Raw genomic sequence first — 15790 nt, forward strand, 5'->3', positions numbered from 1 at the left:
CTTCCATGTCCCCCACATTAATCAAAAGTATAATTTAAACCATCGGGCCTATTGGCTAATCGGACCCAAATCATCCGGTGACATTTGTCTAAGCGAGCCAACTCTGGACCTTTTTCGACATTCGGTACTGCTGGTTACCAGATGATATTGTTCAAGATGTGCGCCAATTTAAATTATGAGGCATTTGTGATCAGGATTATGTGGGGTTGGATTTTGAGCTCTAGGTCTGGTCTCGACATTGAACACTTTTGGCCTTTTTTGTGGTGGAACAAAGGGACAGATCAAGTGTCATCTCTAAAGACTCCTGAATATTAACTGGACTGAACAAGAAGCCAACGTGAGGCGAGCACTTGGTTGCGTGGATTCTTTGATTTTGGAACACAATCAGGTGGTGTTGTGGTGGTGTGATCTGAAGGACGAGATGACGAGTTCGCATCTCGCTTGGGGGGGCGAGGGGGGGTCCGAGTTATTTTGGCTAATTATAACTGCGAGGTCTATAAAATGAGTACCACTTTGTGGGATGTCAAAAGCGCTCGTCTTTTGGATCCCACAATGGTAATGTGGGATATCCATCACTGGCTAAAGTATGTAAGCAACAGATGTGTAGAAACCACTCGGTCTTTTACATTGTCTTATAACAATTCCCCCCCTCCCCCAATTTGCGATTTGTTGAATTGTCACAATTTGCAGTGATGAATCCATTCAAGAACCATGTCTTATTTATTTTGTATTTTGGTGAACGTAGCTTCCTCTAGTGGCAGCTAATGTCACATGAACGTACCGCATAGAGTCTCGTCGATTTGATGCATGCATCGTGAATTTACGAAATAATATTAATCATTCCAATCAAAGCATCGTTGCCAACCTCTTGTCCGACAAAAGTTTTTTGGAAGCACCGCGACAAAATAGCAAAAGGAAGATCTCCTTTTCCCGCCCCCTCGGATTCGAGGCTCGGGGGGCGGGGGGGGGTGCAACTCCCCCACCTGCCCCCGTCGTCCCCTTCTATCCGGCCGTGCACATCGCTAATGGGAGCTGCGTGCCGTGATGAGCGTGCAGGACGGCTCGGAGCTGGGCGCCGACTGCTCCTCCGTGTTCTCCGACTCCCCGGGGAGCCCCACGCCCTCCACGAGCTCCACTCCGACCCCTGCAACACCGACTTCTTCTTCAACCCCGACCCTGACTCCCGTCCCTCCTCCGGAGCCCGCCACATCTGCGAGACTCGACTCCACCACCACCACCACCTCCTCCTCCTCCTCCCCGCCGGGGCACGGCCCCAACCGCCGTGGCCACGGGGACTCCACGGGACCCCTCCCCGCCGCAGCCGCCGCCGCGACGCGGGGATGCGCCCCGCGGCCCCCGGTCGAACGCTCGCGCGGGAAGGTGACCGCCGGCGACGATGGCGAGAGCAAGGGCGGCCGCGGAGCGTCGCCGAGACACCAGGAGGACACGTCGTGCCTCAAGCCCGTGGAGCTCGACCCGGCGGAGAACGCCATGAGCGTCACGCGGCAGCTCGTCAAGAAGCTGAGCACGGTGGCGCTGGGGACTTGGGGCGCGCGGGCCGCTGCCGCGGCCAGGGGCGGCGTCGGCGCCGCTTCCGCCTCGTTTGGCCGCAAGGCCCCGTGGGCCGTGGAGCCGCGCTTGGAGGAGGCCGTGCAGGAGCTGAGCCTGGCGCTCGGAGGGAGTGCGGGAGGCGGAGGAGGTTTGGGAGCGGCGGCGGCAGCGACGGCAGCGGCGGGAGGGGGAGCGAGGGACGAGGGAGCGGCTGAGCTGCAGGGTCTGGAGCAAGAGCTGCAGCGGCTGGAAGACCTTCTGCAGGTGCGTTTGGCCGTGTCTGCTCGAAATCTTTATAAGCTGGAGGAGTGGTTCTGTCGGATGGGTTTGTTTTTGTCTCAAGTGGTCTCCACTCAGGTGATGCTTAAAATGAAAAAAGAAATTGTCAATGAAGCTGTACATTTTTAAACTTAAACAAGACTAGAGAAGCATCTCTAAGTGTTCAATAACAGTAATATTGAGTTTTTATATCGAGTAGCACCATTAATGCAACTGCGTCACACAACGCAAGGGGAAACACCCTAGAGTGCCCCCGTGGCGAGATGTTAATTACCTCGCCTGGTGTACAGGAGGTCGTGGGTTGGTTCCCCAACTTGATGCCTGTATATTTGGAGTTTGTGTCTTTTACCCATGGTCGCTTGGATTTTTCTCTGGGTCTTCCAGTGTTTGCCTCCACATTTAGAAACATTCATTAAGATTATGTTGCTGCTATAAATTTAAACGTGATAAGCTACTCCGTTGAGCTTTCATTTGTGACGAGGTCGCTTCTGAAAAAAAAAGTTTAGTTTTCTAATCTCAAACAGATGGGACAGATAGTCCCATCTCCCTATGAGTCAGGGTGTGCACCTCGACGCCCATGGAAAGGTAGAAGGGTAGTTTCCCAACACTTGTGTGATCCACCGACCCCTCCACCATGCTGGATTACAGTCGTGCACAGCCACCACCACCACCTGGTGGAAGTACACGCGAGCACAAACTTATTTGCCTGCAGGTGGATAACTCAACGTTGCCGCAGTTGTAACTGGGGCACGTTGGAGGCAAGCGTTGCTGGATCTCGCAGAGTTGTAAAACTACGTGGTGGCTTCGCAACCCAGCTGGTATATGCACATGTCAGCGCGTGAATGTATACGCATGCGTGTGCATGTGTACTTATGTTATGGGGAGCGGTGGCGCAGTGGTTAGCGCGCTGCACTATGAACCCGATGGCCCCAGTTCGATTCCCGCTCACGGTCAACACCAGTGACGCTTATCCGAACCGGTCCTGAGCTGCCCCTAGGTCTACTCGGCCTAAAACGAGCCCCTGGTGTCTAAACCCCAGCACAGCCCCTCGTGTGCCGTGCCAGCCTTCGTAGGTGCTCTCGAGCAAGTCTGTTAAGGCTATACGGGGGATATTTGTTTTATGCACATATACACGTCTCTGCACGTGTGTGTATATATATACACGGGTGTGTGTGTGACCATGCATGTGCTTGTGTGTGCACGCGCATGCGAGCGCAGGAACGCGGGCGAGGCAGCTGCTCGTCCAGCGTGCACAGCCTCACGGTGGAGAAGGCGCTGGGCAACTTCGACTTCCTGCACGCGGAGGGAGCTCTCGGCGGCGGCGGCGGCGGGGCGGGCGACACGGGGGACGCCGCTGCCCTCCTGGAGGGAGGGTGAGAGGCTGTCTGCTCCGACCCTCGCCCCCCCACACCTCGCCCCACACCTCGCCCCACACCAGAGGTCGCAAACGGGTTTTGATTCCTTACCCGTACCCGTACCCGGCCGCACCAGGGTCGCAAATGGGTACCTGTACCCGGCCGGGTACGGATACCCGTTCCCTACCCGTAACCTACCCGAAATGAGTGACAAACGGCTACTCACCAGTGACTCACGGCCTACCCGTACCCGTACCCGGCCGCACCAGGGTCGCAAACGGCTACCCGTACCCGGCCGGGTACGAGTAGCCGGGTATCGGGTAGGGTACGGGTATCGGGTACCCGGTTGCGACCTCTGCCCCACACCACCAACCCCCTACGACGTGGAACCACGCTCACTCGCATACCCCTTTTCGCACTGGCACATCCGAGCCGCGCTGGCAGGGCCCTCGCGCCACGGCTATTTAATTTTTTAACTGCCGAGCCGTGACGATGCCGTGCTGCAACACAACTGAATGGGGCCAACAGGGCCAAGGGGGACGGGGGTGGGGTGGGGTGCTATTGCGAATCATTGCTTGTGACGTCAGTCGGTACGACTGGCACACGGCATCGACGCGCCATCTACACTCCTTCGTGAAGCATTTGGATGTTACATCGCCGGCACGGCTGCAGTGACGACCTAGCGCCTGCAGACGTGCCATGATGGGTTTGCCCTGCACGGCTCTGGGCGTGGCTAATTGGTCAGTTGAAAAGGGGTGGTAACACAGTGACCTCTTTATAGGTTCCACTCAGGGCAACAACATGATAGCTTGCAGAACCTTAGAGACATTGAAATGTGTTTTGTTTTATCTCTTCCGCCAAGCTTATCCCAATTTGCCACCCATTTGAAACTCTCGCAGAGCAGTGAGTGCGACCCTTCGTTTTCGAGAATGGTCCGCTGAAGCAGATTTGACGGAGCAACCTCGGAGGTGCTTTTAAAGCGACCTCCGTTCCACGCAGTAGGCGGCAGCATTTTCCCCACCCACTGCGCCACCGAGAGGGATGCTCATCGCACGAGCCGGAATTTAGCCAATGTTAAGTCGGGAACCAAATTTAATGTGATTTGTATTTGTGCGGTCATTGATTGCCAGGCTGAGACCATCAACTTTCTCTACACTTGAGAACTCCAGTTTAAGCACGGGCAGCTGCCTCGGCAGTGCTATCCGAGCGCTCTGAACCCTCCAATGTTGACACCAACAGTGAGACGGTGAAATGCGCCGGTCTCCTTTGCCACGTTTTGCCTGCTATGCCCCCCACACCTGTGAAGCGTGTCTCGTCTTCTCCGGTGCCGTTCTCGCCGCGACGCCTCCTCTGTCCTGGCGATGGTGGGTGAGCAGGTTGTCTTTGTCCGACCCGGACACCGGGCTGGGACCCAGCGAGGAGGGCAGCCCCGTGCCGATGACGACGGGAGACGAGGCGCTGGACGGCGCCCTCATGGAGCACCTGCATCACTGCTCCGCGCTGCTCGCAGTGCGCATGGCACCACGCACGCAAGCACGCGCTCACAACAGTGGCACGCGCTCACAACAGTGGCACGTGCTCACCAACAGTGGCACGCGCTCACAAATGTGGCACGCTCATCATCGCATGCTCACCGTGGCATAGCAACAACAAACTGCCATTCGCCACTAAGTGGCGGTGATGTCGCCACGGTGCTCGTGCCAGGCTATGTGAACTTTAAGGCCACGTGAAGTGTCGGAACACCCGCTGGCAGGAGGTCACAGGACAGACCCCAGGCGCCATGGTTTGATTGATATGACTGGCAGATGCACCAGCTGTGCCCCCTATTGTGCCAACTTGCTGTGCTTTAGCTGCCCGGTGCTCTGCTCATTGTTGTTACTGGAGGGCAACTGCCTCCAAATGTCAAGTAGCGTCCTTCACGCACACTACAGCACACACACCAAAGACATGCACAGGGAGAATACAAAAACCAAAGGTCTCCTGTAAAGCCTCCGCGGACTTTTGGGCAAGTGCTGTTAGCGAGCACCTATGAAGGCCGGCACGGCACACAAGGGGGCGGGTGGCCAGCACAACGTCCGGCGGCTTTGTGTCCCTAGTAGTGATATTTACACACCGCACCAGGTACTCATTTGAGGCTGAGTTGAGCTAGGTAAAGCCCAGGACCAGTTCAGATAATCTTCACTTGTGTTGGTGGCCATGAGTGGGAATCAAACTCGGGTCACCGGGTTCGTAGCGCAGCGCGCTGCACAACAGTACACGCCTGACAACACGCATGGCATGAGACACAAAAAAAGATCCCCCGTATAGCCTTAAGCAGACTGTAGGGGCAAGTTCTGTTAGCGAGCACCTATGAAGGCCGGCACGGCACACGAGGGGTGGGTGGCCAACAACACGCCCGGCTGCCTTTGTCTCCCCAATGGCAATGTTTACACATCACACCAGGTACTCATTTGAGGCCGAGTCGACCTAGGGGAGGCCCAGAACCGGTTCAGATAATCGTCACTGATGTTGGCCGTGAGCGGGAATCGAACCCGGGTCGCCAGGTTTGTAGCGTAGCACGCCAACCGCTACACCACCGCTCCCGAGACACACACACCGAGGCACACACACCATGGCTTGATAATTGCTATTTTACCCTTCTATCTGGCAACAAAACTGACACCTTTTTTACAAGGAGTCATGTTTGCATAGACCACAATACCTGCAGCCATAATGCAAACAAAAAACATAACTCTGATAATATATGCACTGTCCTTGAAGTTAATTGGTCCACACCCGAGACAGCTTTCCTTAGAGCCTAGTCTCACATGGGTTGGACCAGATGACGCCAAAAGGCGCACAACTCAAGGACAATGCACCATCAGAGTATGAGAGCTCGGGGTAAGCATTTACACCATTGAAACCTCATTTGCCAGTAAAAAATATAATAATATCATATTTTATCATATTTTTTTACTGGCAAATGAGGTTCCAATGGTGTAAACACCGTGGCTTGTCCACCGTAGCACACGCACGTACACGTGTGCATACACGCACACACACACGCGTGACGAGGGATCTCTGTCTCCGCATGTGTGCGCTGCGCGCTCGCCTAGCGGCTGGAGCGCTGCCGGGAGCTGCGCTGCCCCACGGACTCGCTGCTCCTCTCGCTGGCGGCGCAGGCGGCGGTGCTGGCTCGCATCGCCGACATCTGCCTGCGCAAGCCGGCGTCTCGCCCGGCGCGCGCGCGGGAAGGTGGGCACCCAAGCTCGGTGGGGCTGGCGGACCGCGGCTTGAGTTGCGATCCTGAGCTTTTACAACCCAAAGTGATCAAAACTCCAGTTTGTATCTAGATTTGAAGCTTTCGTGACTGCAAGGATTCATATTCTTAGGTTTTTTTCGGTAAAGTCGCGTAGGTAAAAAATTTAAATTAAATACAGCAGTCGTGCTGTGACAGTTCCACCTGAAGACGGAAGCTTGTGTTGCCTCCGAAACGTTGTTATTTTATTTTTATTTAATTTAAAATTTTATTTCAATTTTTATTTTTTACCTACGTGACTTTACCGAAAAAACCTAAGACTATGAATCCAGTTTGTTTCCAGACGCGAACGTGAACGAACCACGTAAGCGGCACCAAGCCATTGGGGATTCATCTCAGGATGTTAGTGGTGTAGGCTCCGTGGCCTGGCAAGAGAAACAGCGCATGCTGCAAGTTTTAATTTGTATAGCGTCGAACGCGACTAGGGTAAGCGGGTGGGCACAGTGTTTAGCGCACTGCACAATCAACCTGGCAACATTAGTTCTCTTGCCACACTGACCACCGTGGTGAAGTCTGGTCACATCCCCCCAATGACTGACACCGCATGGCGGGGGGGGGAAGCCCTGATGATGCAGCCCGAACGATTGGCAACGCTGTCAAGTAATGAAATTAACCGGTGTGCCGAGAGGCGGTCATCCTCGCGCGTCGAGAGAGTGTCCTCCCCCCCCACCCTGCCACGTGCCGACCTCTGACCCCTTCCGTCCTCTGCCCGCGTCCCCAGCGCTGGAGGAGTCTGGCTGTCTCGAGGAGGACCTCGAGGTGTGGCGAGAGGCCTCGCAGGACGATGGCGGCGGCAGCGGCGGCGTCGCCTCCTCCCCGTTTCTCGTGCCCTCGGAGCGCCTGGCGGAGCGCCTCTCCCCGCGCGTCGCCCAGTGGGTGGAGACACTCCACCCACCGGGCACGACGGACACGGGTGTGCACCTGTGACCCCCCCCACCCCCTCCTACACCGCAGCCTACTTGCTGCACTGCACACCACACCCACGTGCCGCTCGCCGCTGGCAATCGCCCTTCTCTTCATAAGCCGATGGACTCTCTGCTTATGATGAAGGGCCAATGCCCGACACATCATCCATTATTTATGTATTTTTTTCTTTGACTCTGCTTATGAAGAAGGGGCCCATTGCACAAAACATTGCCTATTATAGATTTTTTTCTTTAGGGGGTTGTTGTTATTATGCATGAACGTGGTGTGACTCTCTTGTTATTTTGTGGTGGTGCACTACTTGTCCCTGAGCCATGGGCTTGAATGTCACTTATCGGCACCACCCAGGGGGTGCAACTGCTATCAATGGTGCTTTTGAAGGATCTCATCTCTAAATTACAAAGGTGTATGATAGCAAGGTCGCTGTGTCAGCTTTGTTTTATGATGAATACATCATTAAAATGGGTGCTGTAGTGTGTTGGATGTTTGATAGAGAATATCGATTTGGAACAATAAAAATGGCACGTGAAACATTGACAGAATGTCACAGGAAGTGTGTCTAGATCGGACGTTAATATACACTAAGCTCTCTGTCCATGGTAGATACTGCCCATGGAGGATACTGGTAGCATTGACCTCACCAGGTGGTGCTAACCAACGCTCTTGGTTGATGGCTTACTCTCCCAAACACAGTGTCACACATTTTTGGTTTAAATTTGCTCGTCGATGGTAGAGTCCCTCCCTCTTTAAAGCCCCGTCTACTGCCCTCTCTTCTGCCCCCCCCCCCTCTGCTTATTGCTCCGCTGCTTCCTCTGCTGCCCTCCTCTGCTGCCCTCTGCTGCCCTCTGCTACCCTCTGCTACCTCTCTGCTGCCCTCTGCTGCCCCCTCCACTGCCCCCTCCGCTGCCCCCTGCTGCCCTCTGCTGCCCTCTGCTACCTCTCTGCTGCCCTCTGCTACCTCTCTGCTGCCCTCTGCTGCCCTCTGCTGCCCTTTGCTACCTCTCTGCTGCCCTCTGCTGCCCTCTGCTACCTCTCTGCTGCCCTCTGCTGCCCTCTGCTGCCCCCTCCACTGCCCCCTCCGCTGCCCCCTGTTGCCCTCTGCTGCCCTCTGCTACCTCTCTGCTGCCCTCTGCTACCTCTCTGCTGCCCTCTGCTACCTCTCTGCTGCCCCCTGCTACCTCTCTGCTGCCCTCTGCTACCTCTCTGCTGCCCTCTGCTGCCCTCTGCTACCCTCTGCTGCCCTCTGCTGCCCTCTGCTACCCTCTGCTACCCTCTGCTACCTCTCTGCTACCCTCTGCTACCTCTCTGCTACCCTCTGCTACCTCTCTGCTACCCTCTGCTACCTCTCTGCTACCCTCTGCTGCCCTCTGCTGCCCTCTGCTACCCTCTGCTACCTCTCTGCTGCCCTCTGATACCCTCTGCTACCTCTCTGCTGCCCCTCTGCTGCCCTCTGCTGCCCTCTGCTACCTCTCTGCTGCCCTCTGCTGCCCTCTGCTGCCCTCTGCTACCTCTCTGCTACCTCTCTGCTGCCCTCTGCTGCCCTCTGCTACCTCTCTGCTACCCTCTGCTACCCTCTGCTGCCCTCTGCTGCCCCCTCCGCTGCCCCCTGCCTGCCGCTAGTGGTGCACGTGCTGCTGGCCAGCATGCTGGACGTCCCGCAGTGGGACGGAGCTGGCCGCAACAACTCGTGCGTCACCCTCTTCCAGTTCGTGGGCTGGCTGTCACGGGGGGCACAGGGGCCCGGGGTTTGCCCTTCCAGCGTCATCAAGCAGCACAGCCTGAATCTCGCCCAGGAAGGTACGACGGACAGGGGTAGAGAGAAGAGAAGGCTTCGTCATGGGCTTGGCGTTATGGATCGTTTTGATTAGAATAGTTGGCGACGTATGGTGCGACAGAAGTTATACGTACTTTCGGTTGCAAGTTAGTTTGTTCAACCAGTTTGAGCATTCAAGTGTGAGCTAGATTACCAAAGTAACAAAAGCGAAACAAATAAAGAGCAACCAATTTTAGCTGCTAACCACCGGCAATGAATGCTCTGATGCGTGCGTTGTTTTTGTACTGTTTGTCTTTTGGCATTCTCTGGTCTGGCACTGGTGAGACGATGCCACAAAGACGGCTGTCTAATGGTGTCGGCCAATCCGTTTCAAAGACAATGCTTATTTATTATCAGAACGTGTTTGTTTGCATGTTCACCACAAGGACGTGTGGTTGGTGCGGTCTTCATTCCTTGCAAAAGGTTTCTGATTGGGGTTTGAACATTTTGACACCTGTTTTATTGCCAGAAAGGGTCAAATCAATTCTTATTTTTCAGAGTGCAGCCATAAGGCGGCATATAGAAGTCAGGGCAAAAGCAACTGTACCACGTGACAAATCTAAAGTCTTGTGCGAACATAAATCAGTGTTAAATAATACATCCCCCCGTAGCACAATTTGGCTAGGGCAGATTATTTTTAGACTGATTGTAGTACAATTAAGTTACAGAAAAGATCAAACAGAATTAAGGTAACGATTGAACTAATATGTAAACGGACAAGGATATACGATGCAAGATGCTATTGCAAATTAAAACAACGTGCTCAATTCAAGAGACGTTAATTCTTATCCGTTACAATGTTAATAGTGCTTAATCCTTAGAGTCCTATGACACATTTGGCCAGATAATGACTTAGCCGAACCCAAAAATATATTTTGAATAATTTAGTGCTGTTTATTGCTGGCCGCTGGACACATTGTGCCTTTGGGCCTGTGATGAACAATTGTTAAAACGTGTTTTATTTAATTGCATTAATTAGCCCCAAGACACACCAAAGACAAAGGTCACCCATGTAGCCCGTTAACAGACTGTTGGGAAAGGGTGTGCTTAACGAACACCTATGAAGGCCAGCACAGCACACACGAGGTCGGGGTGGGTAGCTAACACCATGCCTGGCTGCCTTTGTCTCCCCAGTGCTGATGTTTGCACACCATACCAAGTACTCATTTATGGCTGAGTTGACCTATGGTCGGCTCAGCACCAGTTCACATTCACCACCAAGAGTTGATCTCAGGTCGCCGGATTTGTTCGCACAAAGTGGTAACCATGACACTACCGTTCCCCACAACACACCAACACTGGCACGCAAAGCACGCGCGTGGCTATGTTAGTCAACTCGTTGCACCTGAGTCTGTCCCGTGATCTCCTGCCAGTGATCCTTGGACACTTCACGTGGCCTCAGCGCGCACCCAGCCTGGCACAAGCGCCGTGATGACGTCACGGCCACTGAGTGGCGAGTGGCAGTTGTTGTTGGGGGCTCCGTTATCTATATACACATTTCGAACTTCTTTCGGAGCCAACCGTCCTAACCGTGCCTCCCAGTGTCCCTCATTGAGCAGCTGCAGTCGCCCCAGCAGCCGGACCTCGGCCCCGCGGGGGGCTCGCGGCACCTCGGGGAGACGTGGCCGGGCCCCAAGACGTCGGCCCCCCCCAGCGCGTGGGCCGTGCGCGCACTGGCTCGCGCGCTGCTCGACAAGAGGGAGCGCGTGAGGCACGTCGCCGCAGAGACGCTGAGGGAGGCGGGGAGGGGATGGGCGAGGGACAAGGTGAGGGGTGGCCGTGGTGGTGGTGGTGGTGTAGGCCTGCCCGAAGCTTGGCCGTGTTTAACCCCGGTGTACGCGACGATTGGTGTTTTACTCAAGCCAACTTGAATAATAATCGTTTCTTTTTGTGAGGTGCCCTTAAGACAACGAATCTACATCGTGCCATGCATTTAAAAGAGGAAAATAAGCAGTAACCGTGGAGAGGAAAGGCTAAAGAGACGAGATAGAGAACTTGAGAGAAAGGCCTTGTGAAACAGACTATGGAGTCTTCAGCCGGAACTAAAAATGTCTCCATCGACTCCGAAATCCTGACCTTCAAGGACAGGGAATTCCAGATCCTCAGTGCCGTGCCCTGGAGCGTGGTCACACCGAGTAAGGCACCGTCGGTAGATCTCAGTGGAGTGTGTGGCTGAATCAACTCCCGGATATCACCATTGGAACCTCCTTTGGCCAGTAGCAAAATATGATAATAGTTTTTTTACAGCACCATGTAAGACTAGGCTATCCCAAAAGGCGTCATCTGGTCCAACACCATGTGAGACTAGGCTCTAAAAAAGCTGTCTCGGGTGTGGACCAACCAACCTCAAGGACAGTGCATACATTATCAGAGTTGTGTTTTTTGTTTGCATTCCGACCGCAGGTATTGTGGTCTATGCAAACTTGACTCCTCGTAAAAAAGGTGTCAGTTTTGTTGCCAGATAAAAGGGTAAAAAACCAATTATCATCCCGGATATCAGGTGGCGCAAAGTAATAAAGGTATTTTTAAGTGGAGGAAGTCGGCATGTAACGAATTTACCTACAGCCCCCCCTGATTTGATACATTGAGACAGTGGATGTCCTTTACACCATTGGAACCTCATTTGCCAGTAAAAATATGATAATAGTTTTTTTACCCTTCTATCTGGAAATAAAACTGACACCTTTTTTACAAGGAGTCATGTTTGCATAGACCACAATACCTGCAGTCATTTATGTTATGTTTTTTGTTTGCATTATGACTGCAGGTATTGTGGTCTATGTAAACATGCCTCCTTGTAAAAAAGGTGTCAGTTTTGTTGCCAGATAGAAGGGTAAAAAATCAATTATCAGTGGATGTCCTCTCGGACGCGTTTGTTTCCTTGTCTGCCACTCCGGCATTACTCTCGAACATCGCATGGTCATCTCTCGCACTTCTAATTAGCACGCTTGGCTATGGACAGTGCGAAATAAGTTCAAGTATACATCCATAGTAATGCATGTGTACTGCCCAAGATCACTATTCTCCACACAAAAAACACTCAACACATGGGTCAATGACACATCGCCGAATGATTTGTTTACCTTTCTTAACGGCACAAGATCGTATCCTTAATCTCTGCGTAAGTTCTACCAATTCATTTCTCCTTTCTGTCCTTGAACGCAATTCCCAGCACGCTTCCTCTATGTGCTTTCCTGCGCGTCTCCGTTGCTTGTGTTAACGACCGTGTGTACGTACGGAGGCTGTATGACGGAGGGATTTGTGTTTCCCGCACGTGCGCATAGCTTGTGGAGAGCTGTGTGCAGCTTATGGAGAGCGAGGACTCGATGGACCTCGACGCAGCCTCCACTGCCCTACGCTGCCTGCAGGTGCGGCCTGAGTTATTGTTATTATTGATATTTAATGCGTTACTGTTGCGCTTGTTGCTCTGGAAAGCCTCGCTGCATATCGAGACTCGGCAGTGTCTCCTGCGTTTTCACAGCAGTGAGCAATGTTGCTGCTGCTGTTGCTGCTGTTTGTAATCCCAGATGAGTACTTTTTGAGCATTGGAATATTCTGGCCAATACGAGTTGCATTGTGTGGGGCTTGTTTTTTTTAGCTCTGGGAGAATATCGGAGAACCCAGAGAAGAGAAACCTATGTTGAAACGGGCTAAAATAAACAAACTCCACGCAAAAAGGCGCCCCCATCGAAAAGTCTAACCCATGCCCCTGGTTGCTACGATGCACGGGGCATTACCACGAGCTCACAAATATTACCACTCCATTCGCCGGCACACGTGCCCAGCAACCACCGCACTCTCTCCGCGGGTCGGCTGCCACTGACCTCCCGCAGGGTGGTGCGTATTTCATCGCCTCCGAGGGATGATGTGCCGAGTCGACCCCTGACCGTGATTTGAACTCACGACCTGCCACCTTTTCATTGCGAGAGTCAAGGGCTCTGCAATATCCACTCGCCATGGGGCTAAATCTCACACTGGCTGCACGTTTAGGCCACAGAGAAGCCGCATCGTTCACAGTGGCATTGTGGGGCTCTGCTGTCCATTTCCCACCGCCCCCCCCCCCCCGCCGCCTTTCTTCGTAGCCTGGCATCTGGGCCGCTTCAGGATGTGGGCTCCCATTTCGGATTGTCACCTCCAAGGTACAAAAAAACCAGGACAAAATTTGTATGCTGGGAAGAACAAGATCTCACCTCTCCAATCTCGGAGGGGAGAATTACGTGTGAACGCGTTCTGTAGAGTGGTGCATTATTGCGCAACTGCCGACAAAAAAAATGGTACGTTGCAGTGTGCCGGGAAGACTTGCATGTGTCTGAGGAGGAACCAGCCACCTCGAAAAGAGGACAATCCTGAAAAATTCAGAAAACCCGAGCTTGGCGGTATCCATCGCCCCGCGATGCAGTTGCACCGCCTGCACACTCGATGGCTATGCCACTGGGCTCACTCCGGTGGGATTGCTTCACGGCCGCGTGAACCCGAGTTGGCGCACGCCCCGCCGGCCATGCCGTCACTCCCTGGGAAGCGACGGGGACATTAATTACGAGGTCGCCGTCTCGCTCCGTGGTTGGCTCTCGGAGTCGTGCTGGGAGGGGGTGCCGCTGTAGCTGTGGCTGCCCCCCTTCACAAATTCATCATCATCTCACAACCGCGCTGCCGTTGACTACACGTTATATCCCCCCCCCCCCCCGAGAGAGGGTACCATGAGCGGTGTGTCTCTCTACAGGATCCAAGTTTGATTCCCAGCCATGACGAACATCAATGGTCATAAGCCTGTCCTGAGCCCTCCGCAAGGTCCAAATTGCCTTGCATGATGAGTACCTGTGTGGTATTTATTACCATGATGATGGCCACACCAACCCCCTCCGTGTGAAATACTGGTCTTAATAGGTCCTCACTGACAGCACTTACGTGGGCGACATGGGCGACATAGGCGATCTCTCTGTGGGTTTGTACGGGGAGCGGTAGTGTCACGGTTAGCGCGGTGCACTATGAACCCGGTGATCTGCGTTCGATTCCCGCTTACGGCCACCAACACCAGTGACGATCATCTGATCCGGTCCTGGGCCTCCCCTAGGTCGACTCGGCCTCAAGTAGTTATCTGGCGCGGTGTTTAAACATTTCCACGAGAGAGACAAAGGTGGCCAGGTGTGGTGCTGGCCACCCACCCCCTCGTGTGCTGTGCCAGCCGCCTAAGGTGCTTGCAAACAGAACTTGCCTCAAGTCTCTTAAGGTTCTACGGAGGATCTTTGTCGTTTTGCCCATACTTCACCACGCTGATCAGCGCGGGTTGGAGAAGGTGGAGGGACCCTGGACTCGTTCAGATGTCGCTCACAACTGATGTTATCCATGGCCAGGAATACAACTCCGGTCGCCAGGTTAATAATGCAGCGCCCTAACCAATGCGCCAACCCTCTCCATCCAAGGCAAACATTCGCTGTTTCAAATTCTCAATATAAAGTGCTTGGCAAAAAACTGGGGACCAACCTGCACAGCATTGGAAATGGAGCACAGTTATGTTATTTAACTTGCTAAAGCCAAATTAAGGCATGCAGAATCCACCACGGTTCAATGGAAATGCTCAACAGGACTTGTTTAGTAAAACGGAACGGCCCTATGGAGGATTCTACGCTGGGTGGGAGAATAAGCAATTCTGAACAGCTGCCCTTGCTTATTTAAGGGTATACGGGCACAGGTATTTAAATGCTTTCTTAACCACTTGTGTTGTTTTAATTGGTGGCCGGGAATTGGCGTTTTGGCCTTAAAGGCAATGCTCTCTCGTGGGACTTGAAGGCCCAGTTGGCCGCATTTGGGCGTCCAGAACAACTCTGGCGAGATGTTAACTATCTCGCTTGGTATACAGGAGGTTTTGGGTTTGATCCCGACCCTGTGACGCCTGTCTATTTGAAGATTGCATGCTCTCCCCGTGGGCGCGTGGATTTTTTCTCAGGGTCCTTCGGTTTTTCCCTCCACATTTAGACAGGTGCGTTTACAGTATTTGGCTGCTGTTAATGTCCACGTGACAAGTCGCCACTTTGTTGAGCTATCATTTGTGGCCAGGTCGCTTCTGAAAAATAACTCTATAGCTCGGTGGGGCTTGCCTGGTAAAATAAAAAAAAATGTTTAGTTGTGTTTTAGTTTAGTTTAATTTGTACCATACCGAATGCTTCTTCTTGTATGTTCTGTCTCGTGCCGTTAGCCTAACGGTAACATTTGCATGTCATGTTCATGAATCATAAATAATTGAAACCGACACGCATGACTGCTTGTATTATGAGACTGTGTGCCTATTAGAATCATTTTGAATTCCTTTCAATTTAGACCGCTAGGCTTCCCCAATGTGGACATGAGAGATGCAATTATATGGATATATAACGAGTGCATTCATCACTTGCACTCCTCTCGCAAATCACATGCTCTTTGTGTGCTTGTTGTATGTCTGTGAGAGTGTGTATGGGCCTCTGTGTGAGTCTGTGGGTCTGTGTGAGCATGTGATATTTTTGTGAGATTTGGAGTCTGAGTCTGTGGGTTGCTCTAAGTCTAGTCTCTGTGAGACTCTGGGTCTCTGCGAGTCCA

The 15790-nt window shown here is 53.1% G+C and overlaps 1 protein-coding gene across 1 annotated transcript in view; it reads left to right on the plus strand.

The window, feature by feature from the left end:
* The window catches only part of LOC144936882 (rho family-interacting cell polarization regulator 2-like), a 66414-nt gene that overhangs the window by 45102 nt on the left and 5522 nt on the right, over positions 1-15790 (plus strand). Inside the window, exons 13-20 of the mRNA XM_078864085.1 lie at positions 1057-1815; positions 3049-3203; positions 4562-4694; positions 6281-6419; positions 7205-7396; positions 9028-9204; positions 10763-10986; positions 12505-12588. Of these exons, the coding sequence (XP_078720211.1) occupies positions 1057-1815; positions 3049-3203; positions 4562-4694; positions 6281-6419; positions 7205-7396; positions 9028-9204; positions 10763-10986; positions 12505-12588 (1863 nt within the window). The remainder of the gene's footprint in view (positions 1-1056; positions 1816-3048; positions 3204-4561; positions 4695-6280; positions 6420-7204; positions 7397-9027; positions 9205-10762; positions 10987-12504; positions 12589-15790) is intronic.

Source organism: Lampetra fluviatilis, chromosome 17, assembly GCF_964198595.1.
Source record: "Lampetra fluviatilis chromosome 17, kcLamFluv1.1, whole genome shotgun sequence".
NCBI lineage: Eukaryota > Metazoa > Chordata > Hyperoartia > Petromyzontiformes > Petromyzontidae > Lampetra > Lampetra fluviatilis.